Here is a 22,687-nt window from a genome sequence, read left to right on the forward strand (position 1 = left end):
CATGTGTTCACAATGTTAAAGCTTTATTAAGATAGCTTGTAAGCACCTAAAATAGAGCTAAAGCAATATAATTTTATTTGTTTATTTTTTATTTATTTTATTATGATATTTATGATGGTTTGGTCTGCATGAATAAAAATTACAATTACAGGGCCAAGCAAATCATCAGCATGTAAGGAAATATGATTGGACATTTCTGATAATGATTTTATGAAAAGCTGTAACAATTAAATAATTATAAATGGTTAAAAAACTAAATATTTCATGATAAATTTTGACCAATAGTTGGCACTGTCATGGAAGTTGTGTGGTGCTGTCTGTGTTTAATGCCAATGAGACACATATAATTCTATGTCAATACAGCAAAGCATCACTGAGAGACTTGCCATATAATTTGTTGAAGTGCTATTCAAGAACCATTTAGTCTATCAAAAAGCTTTTGATAACCTTTTGTTATGAATGTCCCAAGATGACACATGACACATTTCGAGCGAATTGGACTTTCGGCCTAGTAGTTAGAAAAAGTAGGTTTTCAATTAAATTAAAAATGGCACACAGGAAGTATGGCTAGTTGTGGCAAATTGAGTATCAGTGTACTCGGCATGGCCCAAGGAAGATAACAGTCGCAGAAATGTAGGTACAACTATTAAAAGACACCAATACCATGAACATTAGATAATATGTCTCTTTTGACCAGTTGTGTTCAGATTTCAAAGAGAGGGTCTCTGATTTTTGTTCTTTATACATACATATTACATTAGTGTGTTACTGCATGAATAATGTGTTGCTTAAAGTGCAAGCAAAAAGTATTATAACAAAATAAAAGCATGAAAAAAGCTGGGCATCATTTCTGTGCTCAACAGTCACACAATAAAAATATTTTTAATTGTCTGTTTTGATAAATATTCATGGATGTCAAATAAATAAAATAAAAAATTAAGGGTAACAGATTATATCAAATAAAGTTAATGTTTATTGCACAAATAGAAAAAATCATGTGCAGGCTAAAAGATCCATGTTTAAATAGAGCAGAGTCATAGAATGACAAACAATCTTTTAGTTGCGTGTAAAGGTGGTTAAAAACGGTATACAGAGGCACCTCTGCTAGTTATGCTCATTCACAAGAACTATTTTGCATCTATTGTGGAACATACTGTGAAAGTTCAAATGTTTCATGTTTTCGTGTGTGTCATTGGTTAAGTTCTGTTAATGGTTCAATTGTTTTAAGGAGAAAAAACACATTTTATGGGTTTACAAAAGCAATATTAAAATAATAAATTGTAATTGGGGAAGAAGTAACAACAATGAACTTAATTTGGTCAGATGGATGCTAATAGTTTTGAATGACACAAAGCCGAACTCAGCAGCATCTGTCCGTATTTATCCATGGTTCGTGGGGTGAACTCAACAGCATAAAACAGTTAGCGTTATCTGAAGTTACAAAGCTACATTTTCTGATGTCTATTGTTGACCAACATCGCTGACAGGTGCTGCTTTTACAGGCTTTTTACCAGTGCGTCAGTTTGAAGGTGATTGTGATGAGGAGGAGGGTATGTCCAGGCTTAGAGGATGCATGCCTGGTGCTAAGTTGCCCAATCAACGGGAGAGAGATAAAAGAGGAATTAAAGTTCATTGAGTGTTAATCCGGTTCCCACCACTGTGTGTGTGCGTGTTGACGTCTGTTGTTATGTTTCAGTTCAGCATTTGTGTTGAGTAAAGTCTTGTTAATTGTTAATCCAGTTCCCACTTCCTCCATTCTCGAACCTTGTTACACTGGTGTCGAAACCTGGCATGGGAGTAAGAGCACGCTGTCTGGGAGAACTCGCCGTTGCCGTCTGCCAGGGATGCGGACAAGCCCGCTGCTATCTGCCAGGAGGTGGAGGAGCCATTACCATCCATCAGGGGATGAAGGAGTCGCTGCCATCCACCAGGAGGCAGAGGAACCACTGCTGTCCGCCAGGAAGCGGAGGAGCCATTGCCATCCGCCAGGGGACGGAGGACCCGCTGCCGTCTGCCAGGGGATGGAGGAGCCGCTGCTGGCTGACAGGAAGTGGAGGAGTCCGCTGTTATCCACAGGGGGAGGAGGAGTGGCTGAGGTCTGGGTGGCGGCGTGCCCGCAAGAGCCGAAGAAGAGCATTTTCTTTTCTTTTCTCTCTCTCTCTCCCCTCTCTCTCTCCTTGTCTCTCTCGCTCTCTTTCTCTCTCCCCTCTCCCTCCCTGTAAATCAGACCGGAGGTTTCCCCAGCCTGAATCGGGTGGTGGGGGTATGTGATGAGGAGGAGGGCGTGGCCGAGCTGAGAGGATGGACGCCCGATGCTGAGTTGCCCAATCAGCAGGAGAGAGATTAAGGAGGAGCCAGAGACACCAGTGAGAGAGATGCATGTGGAGTTGTGTGTGTGTGTCAGTGTTTTATGTTGTGTTTCAGTTGGATGTGTCTGTGTTGTAATTAAAGTTCGTCGAGTGTTCATCCGGTTCCCGCTTCCCCCTTTCCATTAAGAAGAGACCTTTTACAGCCATTAATAGGTTAATTATTACAGGGCGGTTTATAGTAAGTAGATAAAACACGCTGCATTTTTTTTTAACCAGCACGGGAACGCACACTCTGTAAAAAGTATGTAAACACAGTCAAATACACAGATCAGCCACAACATTAAAACCAATGACAGGTGAAGTAAATAACATTTATTATCTCATTACAATGGCACCTGTCAAGGGGTGGGATATATTAGGCAGCAAGAGAACAGTCAGTTCTTGAATTTCATATGTTGGAATCAGGAAAAATGGGCAAGCATAAGGATCTGAGCAACTTTGGCAAGGGGCAAATTGTGATGGCTAGATGACTGGGTATGCAGTGGTTAGTACCTACCAAAGGTGGTCCAAGGAAGGACGACAGGTGAACCGGCGACAGGGCTCATTGATGCGCATGGGGAGCGAAGGCTAGCCTGCCTGGTCTGATCCCACAGAAGAGCTACTGTAGCACAAATTGCTGAAAAACTTAATGCTGGCCATGAAAGAAAGGTGTCAGAACACGCTTGCTGCATATGGGGCTGTGCAGCTGTAGACCGGTTAGAGTGCCCATGCTGACCCCTGTCCACCACCGAAAGCACCTACAATGGGCACGTGAGCATCAGAACTGGACCATGGAGCAATGGAAGAAGGTGGCCTGGTCTGATGAATCACATTTTCTTTTAAATCATATGGATGGCCGGGTGCGTGTGCATCATTTACCTTGGGAAGAGATGGCAGTAGGATGTATCATGGGAAGAAGGCAGGCCAGCAGAGGCAATGTTCTGCTGAGAAACCTTGGGTCCTGGCATTCATGTGGATGTTACTTTGACACGTACCACCTAAAGATTGTTGCAGACCACATACACCCCTTCATGGCAACGGTATTCTCTGATGGTAGTGGCCTCTTTCAGCAGAATAATACGCCATGCCACACAGCAAAAATTGTTCAAGAGTGGTTTGAGAAACAAGACAAAGAGTTCAAGGTGTTGACTTGGCCTCCAAATTCCCCAGATCTCAATCTGATTGAGCATCTATGGGATGTGCAGGACAAACAAGTCTGTTCCATGGAGGACCCACCATGCAACTTACAGGACTTAAAGGATCTGTTGCTAATGCCTTGGTTCCAGATACCATAGGACACCTTCAGAGGTCTTGTGGAGTCAATGCCTCGATGGGTCAGAGCTGTTTTAGTGGCACGAGGGAGACCTACATGATATTTGGCAGGTGGTTTTAATCTTGTGGCTGATCGGTTTATATCTTAAATGAAAACAGGCGGGACAATTTTGTTGTGGATATGATCAGTTAGGATCTGCTTTGCAGTGCGAGCGAGTACTGGTGTCAGATTACATCTGCACCAAGTGCTTCTTTGTCAAACACTATTTTGTATGCACATCTAAAACAAATAATAAACTTAAGAAGACAAGGAAACACCTTTGATGATATATAAATGGGAAATCCGTTGAGTGTGTAAAAGACTGTTAAACAGTTATGAGTATGGAAATGTTTCTGAGGTAAAAATCTAATTATATAAACATCAGCACACTAAATATATAAAACAGTAATAAATATGTTATTATTATTATTATTATTATTATTATTATTATTTATCTCATTTACAATAAATGGCTGTGGCAAGATATTTTAATATTTCCCTCTTTTACTCTTTGAAGACATTCAATGATTACATTTTATGTGGCTCCCACTGGTGGACAAACATTACAATTTTATGGCAATGATTGCCTGAAATACAGTTGAGAAATTAGAGATTTCTTATGTTATAGCCATGCCAAATTGATGAAATTTTGCATGTTACCTCAGAATGTTCTTTTGAGCATGTATACTAAGTTTTGTAAAGTTTTAAATATGTGCTCACAAGATATGGGTCAATTAGTCATAATAGGCCATACCCAAAACCTATCGGCTAATATTTTCTGAACGATTTGACATATCAAAATTCTTTTGATAGATTTTTGTCAGGAATGTCCGTAGATAATGTATACAAAGTTTTGTGCGAATCGGGCAAATATCCTAGGACGAGTTTGAAAAAGTAGATTTAAAAAAAATATCTAAATGGTAGGCAAGTTTTTTGCGGAAATGGAAATTCGTGTGACCAAATGATTTGGAGGTACTAATGGATTCACAGAAATACAAAAAAACATTTTTATCCTATACGGTTATGGAGTTAATTCAACTGCTTTGAGCACAGTTGCACAATTAGTATTTTCTTAAGTTATAGCACCTCCTAGCGTTTCTTAACTCCTAGCTCCTAGAAAAATATAATTTTGTTTCTAAGCCTGCGATTGTAAGTTTGAAGAGTTGGAAGTGCTAGAGGGATTGAGTTAGAGATCCCAAATCTGAATCATTTATAGTTCAGGGTATCCTCAATCAGTGTGGAAAATTACATAACTTTCCAGTGTATGGTTCTATCTGCTGCGGCAGACTCAAGAGCAGAAGAACAAGAAGAAGAGGAAAAAAAAAGTTATAAAATTAAAGGAACAATTAAAATGATAAATGGTGGAAAAGGAAGTATGGCGACCATGGCAAATTGGGTATCACTGTACTCAGCATGACCCAAGAAATATAAAGAGACCAGCCCCATAATTTTAGGACAAACTATTCAGAAGTTCATATCTCAAGTCAAAATCATTTCTCCTGACCACTAGGTGGCACAGTTGGGAAACGCAGCAGGTTGGGAAACTCAGGACATGCTTGTGATGACACGTTGTAAGTTTCATGTCAATACGCCAAAGCGTTGTGTAGTTATAGCATCACATCCATTTTTGCATGCTCACTGTCAAATTCGTTAAGGCGTTATTCACGAATGGTGTGGTCTATCAAAAAGCTTTTGATAAATTTTTGGCAACTATGTCCCTAGATAATCGACAAATTTCAAGTGAATCAGACAAACGGTCTAGGATGAGTTAGAAAAAGTAGGTTTTTCTTATAATTAAAAACTGCAGAAAATCTAGGGCAGAGCTAACATTTTACGTTAGAGACCCCAAATGTGGGTCAGATACATTTGAGAGTATCCTCTATCATTGTGCCAAATTTCATAACTTTCCTATGTATAGTTCTATGGGTTGCCATAGACTTCAATGGCGGAAGAAGAAGAAGAAGAAGAAAAAGAAGAAGAACACTAACGATTACAATAGGTGCCTATGCACGTTCAGTGCTTGTCCCCTAATAAAAATCCTGACAAATACAATAGGGTTTCAGCACTTCGGGATTAAACCCCTAATAAAAATAATCCTAACAAAAATAATATTATTATTATTCTTATTATTAATTTTAGTCAACTCTTCAGTTCCAGGGAAGGAGACTTTATTTGTAGCTATTAAAATGTAGCTCATTTGCAATCGATTAATGTATTACAGAGCCCATATTATGCTAATTTACAGTTTCATGATTTTATATAGGGGGACTACCAGAATAGGTTTACATGCTTTAATGTTCAAAAAACACATAATTTTTCTCATACTGTACATTTCTGCTAAACTTATTTTCATCCTCTGGCTCAAATGCTCTGATTTAGGTCCTGTCTCTCTAAAGTCCCCCTTTCCAAAAAGCCCAGTCTGCTCTGATTGGCCAGCTGGCCTAGCCTGTTGTGATTGGTCAACCGCATAGAGTGTGTGTCGGAAATGTAATGCCTCTTACCATAACTGAGTTTCAGGCTCCCTGAGCAGCTGTAAACACTATTGTAACTATGGTAACAGTGGTGTCAGTTTATGCAATACCAGTTTGAGTCCGAGTCCAATAATGAAAGTTTGGAAGAACAAGCTGATTGACCTGAACCACCTTCGCAAGCATGACTTGAGCAGGACATTTCACAGTGGTAAGTTTTAATTTGGTAGCTTTCTTACAAGTTCACTGTTGATTATTGTGAACCTAACAAACAGCTTGTAATTATATAAATTATGTAAGACTCTTGAGCTCGACCATTTTGATACACAGTTTTAGGTAAAAGCCGGCCCACAGCTGAATAGTAAACCCTTACCAAAACAATAACATTACATAACAAGTTAGCCGAGCACTACCGTGGATTGCAGACATAAAATTACCATTTGTAAAAATAAATCCATCTCCACACTTGATCACTATTCATGATAGTAAGAACGATAAACAATCTGCATAATTCTACACAATTGTAGGTAAAAGTGGGCCCGCAGCTTATTAGCAAAACTATTTCAACACAATAACATTAGCTATGAGGTTAGCAGAGGCGTACAGCTGTGCACTGGGTGTACACCGTAGCTACAACACAAAACTCCATATTTGAACTCTCCGTAGCAGATAAATCCACAAATAATCAAACATACTTACAGGTTGTGATCCTGAAGCCCCAGATTGGCCCAACAAAGTGGGAACTGCACCATCTTTCAGGAGTAACCGACTTGAAAATCTGGCATTGGTTGTGGTTGTACTGCTAAATAATTAAAATACATTTTAACCACTGATTCTTCAATTCGTCTGCCTTTGGAAGTCCAAACAAAGAGGTTTTGCTTTTGCAGTGAAGAAAACAGCATCTACTCAACATGGCGACAACACTAACCCAACTCATCCTGGCCTCTGCTATAACGATGTTTGTTTGAGGGTGGGCCAAAGTAGCCCCTAGGCGGGCATTATGCAAATGTGTTACATAGTGATGTAGGCAGTGTCTCGTTTGGAAGGCTGCATGCTAGGTAGGACGCGTCCTTTGAAGGCTGCAGTATACCGAGTGTCCTTCTTTAAACAAGCCTCATTTAAACGAGATGGCCTTCATAGGACAAATGGAAACGGAACGTAACATGGTTGCTATGACAGCACGCCACTCTTTAACAAGCGCAAGCACTTTGAGTGACAAGGGAACAAAGTCCCTCTGGAAGGGAATGTATGAAGTACATTTTAGGAGAGTTAAAATGATGTAAAGAGAAAAGAAAATAGATTTTACAGGTGTACTTTTAGTCTAATGCTTTATTTTAATTATATATTAATATAATTATACATATTATATACTCTGCATCCATTTACTGAGATACTTCAACTTGGGAATTAACATTCCTTGCATTTGAACATCATATTCATGGGCAAATTGGCATCATTTTCTTTAGACATTTCCGTTGAAGCAAAGAATTGTGGGTTATGAGTGCCCACGAAGGATACACCTCATGCGTCCTCCGAATTCCGGTGAAAGAAGGTCGCATTCGAAGGCTGCATTCGAAGTGTCCTTCTCGCTTTTCTGAAATGACCTCCGGAGGACGCATCCTTCCAAACGAGACACAGTCATAGATACTTTACGGAAGAAATGGCTGTGTAGTCTGTGGGAGTGAATAACTCCCTTTTGTGTGGACTTTGTGCTTTGTAACTTTGCAGAATTTTACATGCACAAACAGATATATTACAAACTAAAGGAAAGGTAAAATCCCAAAAACCATAATAGGGCCTGCATGATGTGACATTGCCTGCTAAGATTTTGTGATCTAGGAAATGTAGTTTTCTTAGCCCCAAAGAATAGCATTTGGCTTGATCTGGCTTAATAGTATACACTAGTGGTAGACAAATATATCAGTCAGACAGATTAATTGGCCCATAATCGGCTGATAATTTAGTCTGATTGGCTAATTATCAGATATGGTAAATTCACCCAGTGTCAGTTCCAAAATATACTGTAAGCCTTCTAAACGGATAGTGCACCTTTTCTGTTTTATTTTTTTTTCTCTCATTTTGGGCAAATACGTTTAAAAAATAAGCGTTATATCAAATTCAGGTATTTTGTAAGAAAAATAAACTTAATTCAAGACATATCAGAATCAGAATCAGAATCAGCTTCTGGAGGCAACCAATAATCCTCTCAGCAGTCCAAACTGTCCTTTGTAGTCTTCTGATGTCTTATTTCATAGCTGAACCAAACCAGACAGTTATTGAAGTGCAGAGGACAGACTCAGTGACTGCTGAGTAGAACTGTATCAGCAGTGCCTGTGGCATGTTGAACTTCCTCAACTGGTGAAGGAAGTACAACCTCTGATGGGCCTTTTTCACAATGGAGTCAATGTGTGTCTTCCACTTCAGGTCCTGTGAAATGGTAGTGCCCAGGATCCTGAATGACTCCACTGCTGCCACAGTACTGTTTAGAATGGTGAGGGGGGGGGGTCAGTGTTGGGGTGTTCCTCCTAAAGTCCACAATCATCTCCACCGTTTTGAGTATGTTCAGCTCAAGGTTGTTTTGACTGCACCAGACAGCCAGCTGTTCAACCTCCCTTCTGTATGCAGACTCATCGTCATTTCGGATGAGGCCGATGACAGTGGTGTTGTCTGCAAACTTCAGGAGCTTGACAGAGGGGTCCTTGGTGATGCAGTCATTGGTGTAGAGGGAGAAGAGTAGTGGGGAGAGCACACATCCCTGGGGGGCACCAGTGCTGTTTGTACAGGTGCTGGAAGTGAGTTTCCCATGTCTCACATGCTGCTGCCAGTTCGTCAGAAAGCTGGTAATCCACTGACAGATAGACATGGGAACAGAGAGTTAGTGTAATTTATTCTGGAGTATAGCTGGGATGATGGTGTTGAAAGCTGAACTGAAGTCCACAAAAAGGATCCTTGCATATGTCCCTGGTCTGTCCAGATGTTGCAGGATATGATGCAATCCCATGTTGACTGCATCATCCACAGACCTGTTTGCTCGATAACCAAATTGAAGGGGATCTAGAAAGGGTCCAGTGATGTTCTTCAGGTGGGCCAACACCAGTCTCTCAAATTATTTCATGACCACAGATGTCAGGGCAACAGGTCTGTAGTCATTAAGTCCTGTGATTTTTGCTTTCTTTGGGACAGGAATAATGACTGAGCGTTTGAAGCAGCATGGGACTTCACACTGCTCCAGTGATCTATTGAAGATCTGTGTGAAGATGGGGGCCAGCTGGTTAGCACAGGATTGAAGACACGCTGGTGAGATGCCATCTGAGCCTGAAGCTTTCCTCGTCTTTTGTTTCCTAAAGACCCAGCTCACATCATCTTCACGGATCTTAAGTACAGGTTGAGTAGCAGGAGGGGGGAGGAGGGGGGTTGCAGGAGGTGTTGGTGTTTGTGTGAAGTGAAGGTCAGAGTGGGTGTGGGGTGTGAGATTGGGCCTTTCAAATCTGAAACACATTCAGGTCGTCAGCCAGTTGTTGGTCCACCACAGGGTTGGGAGTAGGAGTCCTGTAATTTGTGAGTTGTAAACTTAGAGAGTTGTCTCTAAGAACTCAAGTATTTAATATCATGCACTTTTGCTTTTCAAATAAATATATCTTCTTACAAGGAAGATAGTTGTCATGTCTTCCTTTTATCATTCATTATGACAGGATGCTAAAGAAAAGTCGGGAATACCAATTCAGGAACAACAGAACTTGCGTGATTAATGCTCACATTGCACACACATTCTAGGAGCAAATCACTTCGTCATCCTACATGACTCCACCCATTACCTACATCTTAAAGTAACCATTAGTATTTTATTCATACATAACACTCCTCCCTCCAAAGCAGAATGTCCTCTCTTTTGTCTTTTTTTTTCTTTTCAACACGAAATAATTCAAATCAATTTCTAAACTGAATCAAAATAAAGAACTTGAAAGAACAATGAAATTTCTTAGTCACACACACACACACACACACACACACACACACACACACACACACACACACACACATATATATATTATATATATATATATGTGTATAGAACTGACTATAAGTCAAGTCTTTTAGGTGGACATCTTTCCCTAGTGGGATAACGGCGTTCTGTACTTGACATGGACTCTGAAACAGTAACGCTGGAGCCCTGTTTGGGTTGTTTCTCTCAGTTTTGTATATGAGGAATGTTTTCAGTCTCCTGTGATGCAACTCCATCCACTGGTGTAAGTGGTGTGTCCACACTCACTTCTGGAAACACTGGAGAGTCTAAACAAGTAGTAGGTGTGGCAACAGAAAACTCAGCCTCTGTGACAGATCCCATCAGCTGATCCAAGTGTCTTTTCCAGATAACATTGTCAGATGTTTGTACAGTGTATGACACTGGGCCGGTTTGAGCGATCACAGTAGCTGGTACCCACTTTGGTCCTGAGGTATAGTTGCATGCCAGAACATTTTGCCCTGGATGGAACAGTGACTCTTAGCTTTCATGTCTCTCCTGTGAACTTGTTTTTGCTGCTGACAAGTTACCGCCTCTTTCACAGTAGAAGGTCTCATTAAGTCAAATCCAGAGTGCAGCGAATGCGTCAACATGAGAAAAGCTGGAGAAACCTTTGTTGTCCCATGGTTGGTGTTTCTGTAGGACAACAGGAAATCGTTCAGGTGCTGGTAAAATCTCCCTTGCCCTTGCGATGTCTTTAAGGTGTGTTTGATGGTTTGAACCATTCTCTCTGTGAGACCATTAGTGGCTGGGTGGTAAGTTGATTTAATATGTTGTACACCACAACGTTGTAAGAACACCGCAAATTCTTGTGATGTAAACTGTGGCCCATTGTCACTAATGAGCTGTTCAGGATAGCCAAAACGGCTAAACATTTCTCCAAGTTTTACTACTGTTTTCTCAGTAGTTGTAGAATGCATAACAGCAACTTTAGGCCACTTGCTGTGGGCATCCTCCACTATTAACTACATTTTACCTTCGACTGGCCCAGCAAAATCCACATGCACACGCTGCCAAGGGGTCTCTGGCCAGTCCCATGGGTGTAATGGGGCAAATTGAGGTTCATTTCTCACTTGCTGGCAGGATGGACATGACTTTGCTTTTCCTTCAATGTCCCCCAGTAGACCTGGCCACCAGAAATAACTCTGTGCCATTTCCTTCATTCGAACAATACCACAATGGCCCACATGGAGCTGCTGGAGGACCATTTTCCTCAAAGATGGGGGTATGATGACTCTGTGTCCCCAAAGAAGACACCCTGAATGAATTAATTAGTGTCTTTAGGAACTTTTCCATCTTTCACCATTTCCATGACTTCAGACAGAATTGGATCATTCCGTGTGCACCTTCTCACCTGCATTGATGTAACCCGAGCCATCTTGACTTGCTCGAAGTAGAATATGTCTTTCTGCTTGCTCTCTGGACATGTCATGGGTAATGGTAATCTAGATAGACCATCTGCGTTGCCATGCAACTCTGCCTTCTGATATCTTATTTCATATGTGTGCTGATAACAACAGTGCCCATCTTTGCATTCAGCTTGCTGCCAAAGAGGGGATACCTGTGTGTGGCCCAAGGATGGTGGTTAAAGGCCTGTGATCAGTTATCAGTATAAACTGTCTGCCAAACAGTTATTGGTTAAATTTTCGGACACCAAAAATGATTCCCAAAGCCTCTCGCTCGATCTGCGCATACTTGCTCTCTGCTTTGTTCAAAGTGCATGAGGCAAATTCTATTGGCCTCTCTTCTCCCGAAGGCATGATGTGGGAAATTACTGCCCCCACACCATAAGGTGATGCATTGCAGGCCAACTGCAGGCGAAGCTTCGGATTAAAATGGGTCAACACATCTGACTTCACAAGAGCTTTCTTGGCTTCTTGAAAAGTGGTCTCACATTGCTGTGTCCATTCCCATGGCTTGTTGTTACACAGAAGTTGGTATAGTGGTTTTAGCAATGTGGCTAAGCCACTGAAGAATCGTCCATAGTAATTCAGAAGACCTATGAATGAGCGGAGCTGGCTGGTGTTCTGTGGTGCTGGAGCCTCCAGTATAGCTCTTACTTTGGAAGGTGCCTTGTGCAGTCCATCAGCATCAATTACATGTCCAAGATACTCAACGGACTGTTTGAAGAACTCACATTTATCTTTTCTCACCCTTAGGCCATATTCCTTTAGGCACTGGAGTGTACAATCCAGATTATTCAGATGCTCCGCTTCAGTTTTTCCTGTTACAAAGATGTTACCTAAGTAGCACTGCACCCCCGACAGGCCACTTAACACCTGGTCCGTGGCCCTCTGGAAAAGTGAAGGGGCCGACGTGATACCAAAAGGATGATGCTGGTATCTAAAAAGTCCCTTGTGTGTGACAATTGTCAGTAACTCTTTAGAGTTCTCATCTATTTTCATTTGTAGGTAGGGTTGACTCAAATCAATTTTACTGAAACACTGCCCCCCTGCCAAACCAGCAAACAGATCATCAATTAGGGGAAGTGGATACTGTTCGGAAGACAGTACTGGGTTCACTGTCACTTTAAAATCACCACAATTTCGAATGGAACCATCCTTTTTAAGCACAGGTACTATAGGCGTAGCCCAGTCACTGATACTCATTGGCACAAGGACTCCACTGGTAACCAGCTCTCAACTTTTGATCTGATTGCATATGGCAGAGAACGGGCTTTGCAACACTTAGGCTTTCTATCTGGCTTGATGTCGATTTGGCAGTGAAATCTTTCATAGAACCCAGTTCGTCTTTAAATACATCAGCATATTTGTTAAGAACAACACTGAGCTCCGTGTTTCCCTTTGTACCATTTGTATCTGATACCTTTGTATCTGCACCATTTGCCAATCCAGGTTCATTGTCTCCAGCCATTCTTGTCCGAGTAAAGCTGGGTAGTTTTCTTTTACAACATAAAGTGGCATCTTTGCTGACTGGCCATTCAATTCCACCTCCACATCCATTACACCTCTTATGGCCACAGACTCTCCAGTATATGTTTTCAACACTATATTGCTGGGCTTTAAGCAGACATGTTTGAGTGTTTTGTGGTACACAGCATCTGACACAATGGAGACTGCAGTGCCATCTCCATACGCACATGTCCTTCAATGACAAGTGTCACCCAATAGCCTTTGGAGTCCCCTTCCATGGCTAGGATTTTTAATGACACTACCTCCAAAGAGGAGTCAGTGTCATCTGTGTACTCCTTGCAATCTGTCTACATTGCATGCACACTCTTCTTTTTATTTGATGTGAAAGGCACTTTGTTGAATCTTTGTTTTGCATTCTTTTGTTTTCCTCTGCAAGCACATTCTACATGGCCTTTTTTTCCACAGTTACGACACTGCAACTCTTTACACCAACACTCAGATGCAAGATGTCCAACTTTGCCACATCTATAACATGTTGCATTCTTAGGTGCTTTGCCAGATGAATTTAGGAATGTGTTCATGTCAGCTGCCAATTCATTCACTTTTCCTGAGCTACTGAATTGCTGTGCTTCTTTAGCAGCAAGTTCCATGCTTACACTTATTTCAGTGGCTTTCTGCAATGTGATATTATTTTCACTTAACAGTCTTTTTTGAATGGCTTCACTTCTTAATCCACACATGAGCCTGTAACTGATGGTATCATTTAAAACATCACCGAATTCACAATGTTCTTAAAGTTTCTTCAGAGCAGCCACAAACATAGTTACAGTTTCTCCCTCTTCCTGATTTATCTTGTGAAACCGGAATCTTTCCGCTATCACTAATGATTTATGTGAAAAATGTGTGCTTAACACAGCCACAATCTCTGCGTAAGTTTTCTGACCTGGTTTCGCCGGCTGCACGAGACTGCGCAGCAAATTGAATTTCTTGGCGGCGATCACACTTAGAAAAGTAGGCACAATCTTCGCATCCTCAATACCATTTGCCTGCAGGAAATATTAAAATCGCTCCATGTATGAGCTCCATTGTTTGACATTTTCGTCGAATTGGCCGATATTTCCTATGATGCCAGCAATATCTTCTTGTGTATCAATTTACAAGCACTGTTTCATGCCCTAATCTCACATTCGGCGATTCACACACACACAGGTCCTTTCAAAAATCCTTGTCGCCACTTTGTCATGTCATCCTTTTATCATTCATTAAGACAGAAGGCTCTAAAGAAGAGTCGGGAATACCAATTCAGGAACAACAGAACTTGCGTCTTTAATGCTCACATTGCACACACATTCTAGGAGCAAATCACTTCGTCATCCTACATGACTCCACCCATTTCTTACATCTGAAAGTAATCATCAGTATTTTATTCATACATAACAATAGTAATTTTACTGGAAGGTAGGACAAGAACATTGATTAAGAAAATTATTTTTTTTGCAATTCATACATCTCCTGTGTGTAGTCTTTGATATGTCTACTCTAAGATTGTAGAAACAGTTGTGGACAGGAGGACAGAAAGAGGTTAAGAGAATGAGAGATCGAGGTCTAGACTGTGTGCAGGGTTATTCAGCTGGGGCTTTTGGTTGAGAGTCCACTTATACTGCCTTAAGTTCCAGCACTCCAACCCAGACAGGCCTAATCAGCTATCAGCAGACAGCGTTTGACCACAGAGATCACTGATCAGCCTCAGTATGTCTCAAACCATTCACCTAACATGAGAAAGCATTACATGAGTGAACAGAGTGAGAGGCAAAGGAAAAGGAAGTTGGGGATTCAATGGGAATTGGGGCCCTTGCTTAATAGATCATCTTAAATCAGCATGTAATTTCCATGCTGGTCATATCTGGTTTTTGCTGGTAAGTGCTGGTTTGATTCTGGGTATAGCTGGTGGACAAGCATGTTTTTTTTGGGGATGCTGGTTGACCAAGTCTTGAAGTAATGCTGCTTAATTTAGTACAGAGTAAAAAAAAAAAAAAAACATAATGACAAGGACCCCAAAATATGAGGACAAGGAACTCCTTACTAAAATATAAAGGCAGCTAAATATTTTTGTTAAGGCTATTGATTTAACATTAATTCAATGTGATTCATTTTTTTTTTTTTTTTTTTAATAAAGCATTAAAAAATAACACAATTAATCATGCCCCTTGACTGTACGTAATGGTGCGTTAAGTCATGTCATAATGATCATACTCACATGAACACCACAAAAAAGTCGGAATTACAAGTGGGAAACTTGAGATTTTCTTCGAGCATGACTTCACGAGTTGGTGGCGTGTTGATTTAAGAATCATTGTTCACAGTTAATGAAGAATAATGATAAAACTTGCCAGAAAACAAGACAAAACTACATTTCCCATCATTATATGTGACCACACAAGATGATAAAATAGAAAGATAAAGCATTAATTACACACCTAATGTGTGGCTATGCTCTTCATTATGTCGCATTGGTGCTAAAAAAGCTCCCTGCCTTCGCTTGTAAGTGAAAAAGAGAGAAATTAATATGAAACTGCAAAACGGTCCATTCTTATTTACTAAAATCACTTGAACGCACATCACATTGTATTTACAATTTCTGACCTCTTAAATATGAACTTCTCAGGAGGACTTGAACGCACCGGAATTTTCCTACCAACGGAACAATTCAAGCTTGAAGTACCACCATCGTGTTCATCAGGGGGCAGTCACTGCAACTCCAGCTGTACAGGTAACAAACTGACGGCTGTTCAAAAACAACTGGACAGAGTATAGTGCAGGGGTCTCAAGACACAGGGGTCTTCAATTTAAAAAAAATTATAATCGATTTTATCGAAATTGACTTTAAAATGACCCAGAAAAACAATAATTGTGATTATATTATAAAGACAATGGGATCATGGTTTTTGTAGTATTCTAAAGATAAATAAAACAAAATATGTGTAAGTATTGAGTTCAGTCATTTTTGTGGATGTATACTGCTGTATAAAATGTCCTATAGTGTTTAATTAATGTGTAAAAATATTTAATATCTTAAATGAATGCTAACTTTGACAACCCTAGAAATAATTTTTTGTACTTATATATATAATTTTTTATTTTTTATTTTTTTGACAAATTTTAAGCTGACCCTCTAACGCCCCCCTTGTGGCCCACTGGGGGTCTGCACAGCCCAGTTTGAAAACCTCTGGTTTGAACTTTAATAAAACCAGTACATCAGCATCCCATACTGGAGTCCAGCATCCAAAACAGAACATCTGCTGGTGATCAGGTTGACATATGGAGATCCAAACAAAGGGGAAGAAAAGACAAGAAAATATCTTACTGGACATCAACTTCAAAGTCCGTTGGGATGTATGTGGGATGCTGAAGGTGCCAACTGCAGTAGAAGCCTTTGGGATAGGTGTTTGATCGACATGTCATCTGCGGTTCTTTCGGAGGAACTGTGGAGAAAGCAGAAGGATGGAAATGTAAGTACTTTGTCAGCACTGCTACAAAAATCCATCAACAGCCCAAAATACCAGTCCCAGGAGGCTTTTACGATATCCCCTGCTTCTTTGGCTGCGTAACCCCTTGAACCGCCCCCAGTCCAAGCTTCATGTGCTAAAGGAAAAGAGGGGAAATGTAATAACCGCCCCTGCCCTCCTTCCAGATTAAGGCCCTTTCTTACAGCGCCACTGGACCGTGCCCACCGCTGCTAGAATTGAAACTGATGACTTGGACCGGTTGCCAGGGTGACGCATAATATAACCCTTTCCCATGTGTTCCTGCATGTGAAACGGAGGGCAGTTTAAGCCCGGCTGGGTGCCGAGCGCCTTCCTCTCCTTCTTCATCTACATCGTCCCCCAAAGGCCTGACAAACAAGAGCCCATAAGAAAAAAAAAATGCTTATAAAGCTCACCTCTGGACTCGCCTTTGAGCTTTGATTGCGCTAAAAACTGCACTAAGCTGTCAGCTTACACATCGCTCTCACCTTTCGTGATTGCGATTAAGCTGGCTTTGAGATTTTTGACAGGGAAGGAATGGTTAGGATGTATGGTTTAAGTTGACTGCGGCTCCTTGTTATTTCCCTTTGCACTGGTGAGAACTTGCAATGTTCAAGGCCTAATATAACAGACACAAATTGAAGAACACTGGAGAGTAATTTTTAAACCTTTTCTAAGGCATCTCGGTGGTGCCTGATTATGCAAGCATCACTATTACTGCTGCTCATATTATAGACATTTGAACAAACCGATGTGTTATTACTTTTAAAAGTAATCAGACTTACAATTGTTGGCTGCCGTATGATAAAACGGGCAGAAAAGTCATACAGACCTGAAGGAGGAACCTGAGCCTTATCTAGGGACCAGAATACCATAAAGACTGTGGGCTCTTTTGATTTGGGCCAGTAAGCAACCACCTAGCAACAATCCTAGCAACCGCATAGCAATTTTGTCACCACATTTATTTATTTTTTCAAACATAAACAAGTGGAAAAATCTGTCAGTGCAAGTAGAGGAAGACAAAGTACATTTTTCATAATAAGAATTATGAAAACAAATCCATAATATTTTATGTAATTTAGCTCATTGGGAAAATGTATCTTGTTTTAAGGATTTTAGACATTTTTACAATAAAACAAGACCAAATAATCTTAACTACTACTGTATGTACTAACATTAAAATACATAGAATACAATGAACGTATTGTGTAACTACTGTATATGTTGTTCGGCAAAAAATTAGAAGATTCACATTTTCTGCTACTGAAGTTGAGGTAAGGTAGGTTTAGTGGTAGGGTTAGGGTTTAGATTAGGGTTAGGGCAGGGTTGGGCTTAAGGTTAGTGTTAAGGTAAACAGTGTTAGGTGAAGGCATAAATGTTAACTAAAAATACATTTTTCATTTAATGGACACAGGCAACATGTCTTCTCAAGAACTCACAAATCAATTTGTTTCATTGTTGTGTCTATAGAGTCTGCTCATCTCTGAATTAGAACCCTGGCCCCCCATGTCTTAGGTACATTCATTACCTACTACACTATCTGGATCTTGGTATTATTAGAGGCTCAGGGAATCATAAGTATAAACTTCAGGCTGTTTTAAGTCTAAAAATGAAACTGTCGGTAAGCCAGTTCACCTCGTGTGACACCCTAGGTCAGGGATATGGTTAGGTTAGGTTAGGTTAACTTCAGATGAAATGAAATGCAGGTACTTTCAATGTAAGTATAATGCAACAACAGGTATGTACTTAATAAGTACATTCTACATACTTACATGCAAATATACAGAGTTGTTAAAGACACTTAATATAAACTGGGTCCCAAAATACTGATTAAAAATAAGATTTTGTTCAATTCATTAGTCACCAGATGAGAATCAATTGCTAAATGAGTTTTGCCCCTACGCTGAGAAACCAACAAGAATACTGACCAAAAACAGGGTGACCGCAAGCCACACATTAACTAATAGATTGGAGTTATGACATTCTTGTACTAATGGACTAAAATTTCAATAGTAAGATGCCAAATAAAGCACTGATTCTTGAGTACTGTTAGAAAATAGGTGAAAGAACTGAAGAAATAAAAGTTTATTAAAAGGTATTCACATTTTAATGCAACTTCCTTCTTCTCAAAACGTTAATCAAAGACAGAAACTCTGTCAGGGCTGATGTCATGCTCATTATTTCTGGTGGGACACAAACAATCAATTAACCCAACATGTTAGAGGTTGCAGTGACTGAAAAGTCTTCGTCACATCATTTACAGATTTTTGAATCATTGGCAGATAATTCCAAATGCAATTTGCACAGATAATTAAAAAAAAAAAAAAAAACCTAGTGCATCAGTTTTTACTTCACTCTCTCTCTCACACTCCTGCTGTGTGTGTGTGCCTTGTTTATTCCCTGGTATTAAGAAATGTATTAAAAGGCACCATCACTATTTCACCTGGTAATATGGGTCTCTTTTGACCAATTGTGTTCCGATTTCGAATAGAGGGTCTTCTGTATGAATACATACACTCACTGAGAACTTTATTAGGAACACTATAGTCCTAAAGTGCATGACGTGGTCTTCTGCTGTTGTAGCCCATTCGCCTCAAGGTTCGACATGTTGTGCATTCTGAGATGCTGTTCTGCTCACTACAATTGTACAGAGTGGTTATCTGAGTTACCGTAGCCTTTCTGTCAGCTCGAACCAGTCTGGCCATTCTCCGTTGACCTCTCTCATCAACAAGGTGTTTCTGTCCGCAGAACTACAAGAACTACTGCTCACTGGATGTTTTTTTTGTTTTTGTTTTTGGCACCATTCTGAGTAAACTCTCGAGATTGTTTTGCATGAAAATCCCAGGAGATCAGCAGTTACAGAAATACTCAAACCAGCCCGTCTGGCACCAACAATCATTTCACGTTCGAAATCACTGAGATCACATTTTTTCCCCATTCTGATGGTTTATGTGAACATTAACTGAATCTCCTGACCTGTATATGCATGATTTCATGCATTGCACTGCTGCCACACAATTGGCTGATTAGATAATTGCATGAATAAGTAGGTGTGCAGGTCTTCCTAATAAAGTGCTAAGTGTGTGTATATATAAAGCTCACACAAGCCTGTATGTTTCTTTTGAACACAGAAGGTCAAATATGGAAAGAGGACTGTCTGGATGAAGACTGACTTTGATATTACCTAATTTTATTATTAATATTATTATTTTAATAAATATCTGATGGTGTAGACAGTAAGTACAGATACAGCTGTTAAATCTCATAATTTTTTTTATTTTTTTATTTATTCCTTCTGTCAGGACATAGTAATAATGTTTCTTTTAAAGATACATACTTATTTATATTTCAGTTTTTCTTAAGTGTAATATACATTGATGATCTATATGAAGTATTGTATTATGTTCTGAGAACAGATGGTTTTAGGAGTAGTACGTGGCATAAATTTGATAAAATATAGATAATGTAAAATTAAATTACATATTTGTGTTAAGTACATTCTAGTAACCATCTCTGATTAATTTCTAAGTAGATGTTGCTATTCTAAAAATGGCTGGTAAAACTGTGGCATGTCTTGTCCTATGTCTCAAGAATGAGAGAAAGAAAATACTCTCAGAGGGAACACATGGATAGAAAACACTTGATAGTAAAGAGAGTAGAACATTTGTTCGAGAAGACAAGGGGTCCAGAAGCATGATGCATTTGACATTACTCCCATGTGCTTCTAGGCAGCTTCATCTAAGGAGGTGCATTCCTCCAGTAGAGTTTGGACTGCAGGAGGTCTTCCTCACCCTCAGGCCAAATGGGCACACTGACAGCTCACAGACCCTCTTCACCGGCTGCTAAAAACACCGGAACCCTCGTCTGTCACTTCCCCACCCTTCCCAAAAGAGAGTGCATGGCGGTCCACTCAGAAGAACATCTCAAAGACATTCTCCAAAGAGACGAAAGCCGCAAAACAAAGAAAGGTTGCTTTTCTGTGAGAATTTGCAGCCTAGCAACACCTCTATTGTTCCCTTTATGTTATTTTTCTTTCTTTTTTGCCTTTTTGAAGGCCAGAATGTTCATGAAGTGACAAAAAAGACATATCTCAGCGACAAAAAAGCAAATATCTCAGCAATCTTCCCTTTGAGTGATTTAATCTAAGCTACCAATGCCAAAACATTAGCTGGAGGCATGGAGAAACGAAACTAAACAAAAGTGTTACTTAAGTCTTTTTGATTACACAAGCGCTGTAAGGAAACCTAATGGGGCAGTTGTTTAAAATGCATCTAAAACAAAGCTATTTGAGTGAATCTCACAAAGAAATGTTGAGGTCATATTTCATCCCAAAATCAATAGAAAAATACATAAAATTATATTTTGCATAAAGAAAGCCTATGCGTTAAACATATTTAATTACTCTCTTCCCAACCCCCCTCCCTCTAAAATAATTATCATTACTGTAATGTGGAATAACTTACTGTAATACAACAATAATATAATTATCCTGTTTGGACAATTTTTAAAATCATTTTGCCATGATGTATACTTACAATTTAATTAATTTAACTACTATATACTACTATAACTATACACAATTTAAATAATATACCTTTTTAATATATATTATATATAATCATTATAAAATATAATAACATAATACAATTATAATAAATTATGTAAAATTTAAATATTTAAATATATTTACTGTATATTAATAATATAATTATATAATAATAATATTTCTTATTTTTTCACATTTTCATTCTACAGTAATTAGAGTTTTGATGCTGCACTATGTAATTTTGTGCTCTCTAGCGACATCTGTGGTTGAAACCTAAAATTGCAAGCAATTTGCAGAAGAACACTAAACATAAGTCTCTTCTGGTGGATGAATCTCATGATTTTAGCTTTGCCTGTGTGTGATCATGACAGGATATATTCAGAGCCTGAGTCATGACGTGCTATTTTCATGTTGATTTAATGTTATACGATTAAACATTTAAAACTGAAATATTACTTGCTTTGATGAAGATAAACAACACTCGTAATCACATATTTTAAATGAATGAATTTTACACTTATAATGCTTTTTTGACACTACACTCAAAGTGCTTTTAAATAAAGAACAGGGGACTCAATCACCTCAATCAATACCAGTATATTTTAATAAACTTTTTCAAGTGTTTTATCTACTATTAATATTTGTATTGTACTTACACTTATCAATTTAAGAGGTGACACTCATGTTATTGCTGATACAAGTTCAATGGGAGACTTCATTAATGTCAAGTTATATTGTACAGCCTCAGGTGATAATGCAAGTGAACCGTAATACTACAATAGTATGTCTATGCAATCCTCACATAACACAGTGAACTAAAAATATAAAACAAGGATTCAATAATGATATATTTAATAATAATGAAAATAAAATGCTTAAAAATGCAATATAACAGTTACAAGAAGTCAATTTCAGAAGTATTAGTAATTAAATATTAGTAAACATGTCACAGTAACTTCCCCCGACAACGTACATACATCACGATCGGATAACACATGAGTATTGTTTGATTTATACAAGCATGACAAGCAATATAAGCTTCAACAACCCTACCAGACAACATATCCAAGCATTAAAGCAGGTAAACAACTTCACCAAACGGATAACAGATAAAATCCATCCAGATTTCCTGAACTGTGTGAGTGTGACTGTCGAACTGTAGTTTCTTTCTTATTTTCTTATTTTTTCCCCTTTTTCACCCAATTTGGAATGCCCAATTCCCAATACGCTTTTTAAGTCGTCGTGGTCACGTAGTGATTCGCCTCAATCCGGGTGGCAGAGGACGAATCCCAGCTGCCTCCGCGTCTGAGACCATCAACCCGTGCATCTTATCACGTGGCTTGTTGAGCGCGTTGCCATGGAGACATAGCATGTGTGGAGGCTTCACGCCATCCACCACGGCATCCACGCTCAACTCACCACGTGCCCCACCGAGAACGGACCACATTATAGCGACCATGAGGAGGTTACCCCATGTGACTCTACCCTCCCTAGCAACCAAGCCAATTTGGCTGCTTAGGAGACATGGCTGGAGTCACTCAGCACGCCCTGGGATTCAAACTAGTGAACTAGCGAACTCCAGGGGTGGTAGATTT

At 39.6% G+C, this 22,687-nt stretch overlaps 1 protein-coding gene across 1 annotated transcript in view; it reads right to left on the bottom strand.

Annotated features, from left to right (window-relative positions):
* The window catches only part of LOC127434049 (ciliary neurotrophic factor receptor subunit alpha-like), a 290,499-nt gene that overhangs the window by 60,788 nt on the left and 207,024 nt on the right, over positions 1 to 22,687 (bottom strand). Inside the window, exon 4 of the mRNA XM_051686497.1 lies at positions 16,387 to 16,504. Coding sequence (XP_051542457.1) covers positions 16,387 to 16,504 — 118 coding nt within the window. The remainder of the gene's footprint in view (positions 1 to 16,386; positions 16,505 to 22,687) is intronic.

The sequence above is a fragment of the Myxocyprinus asiaticus genome, chromosome 43, assembly GCF_019703515.2.
Source record: "Myxocyprinus asiaticus isolate MX2 ecotype Aquarium Trade chromosome 43, UBuf_Myxa_2, whole genome shotgun sequence".
Classification (NCBI taxonomy): Eukaryota; Metazoa; Chordata; class Actinopteri; order Cypriniformes; family Catostomidae; genus Myxocyprinus; species Myxocyprinus asiaticus.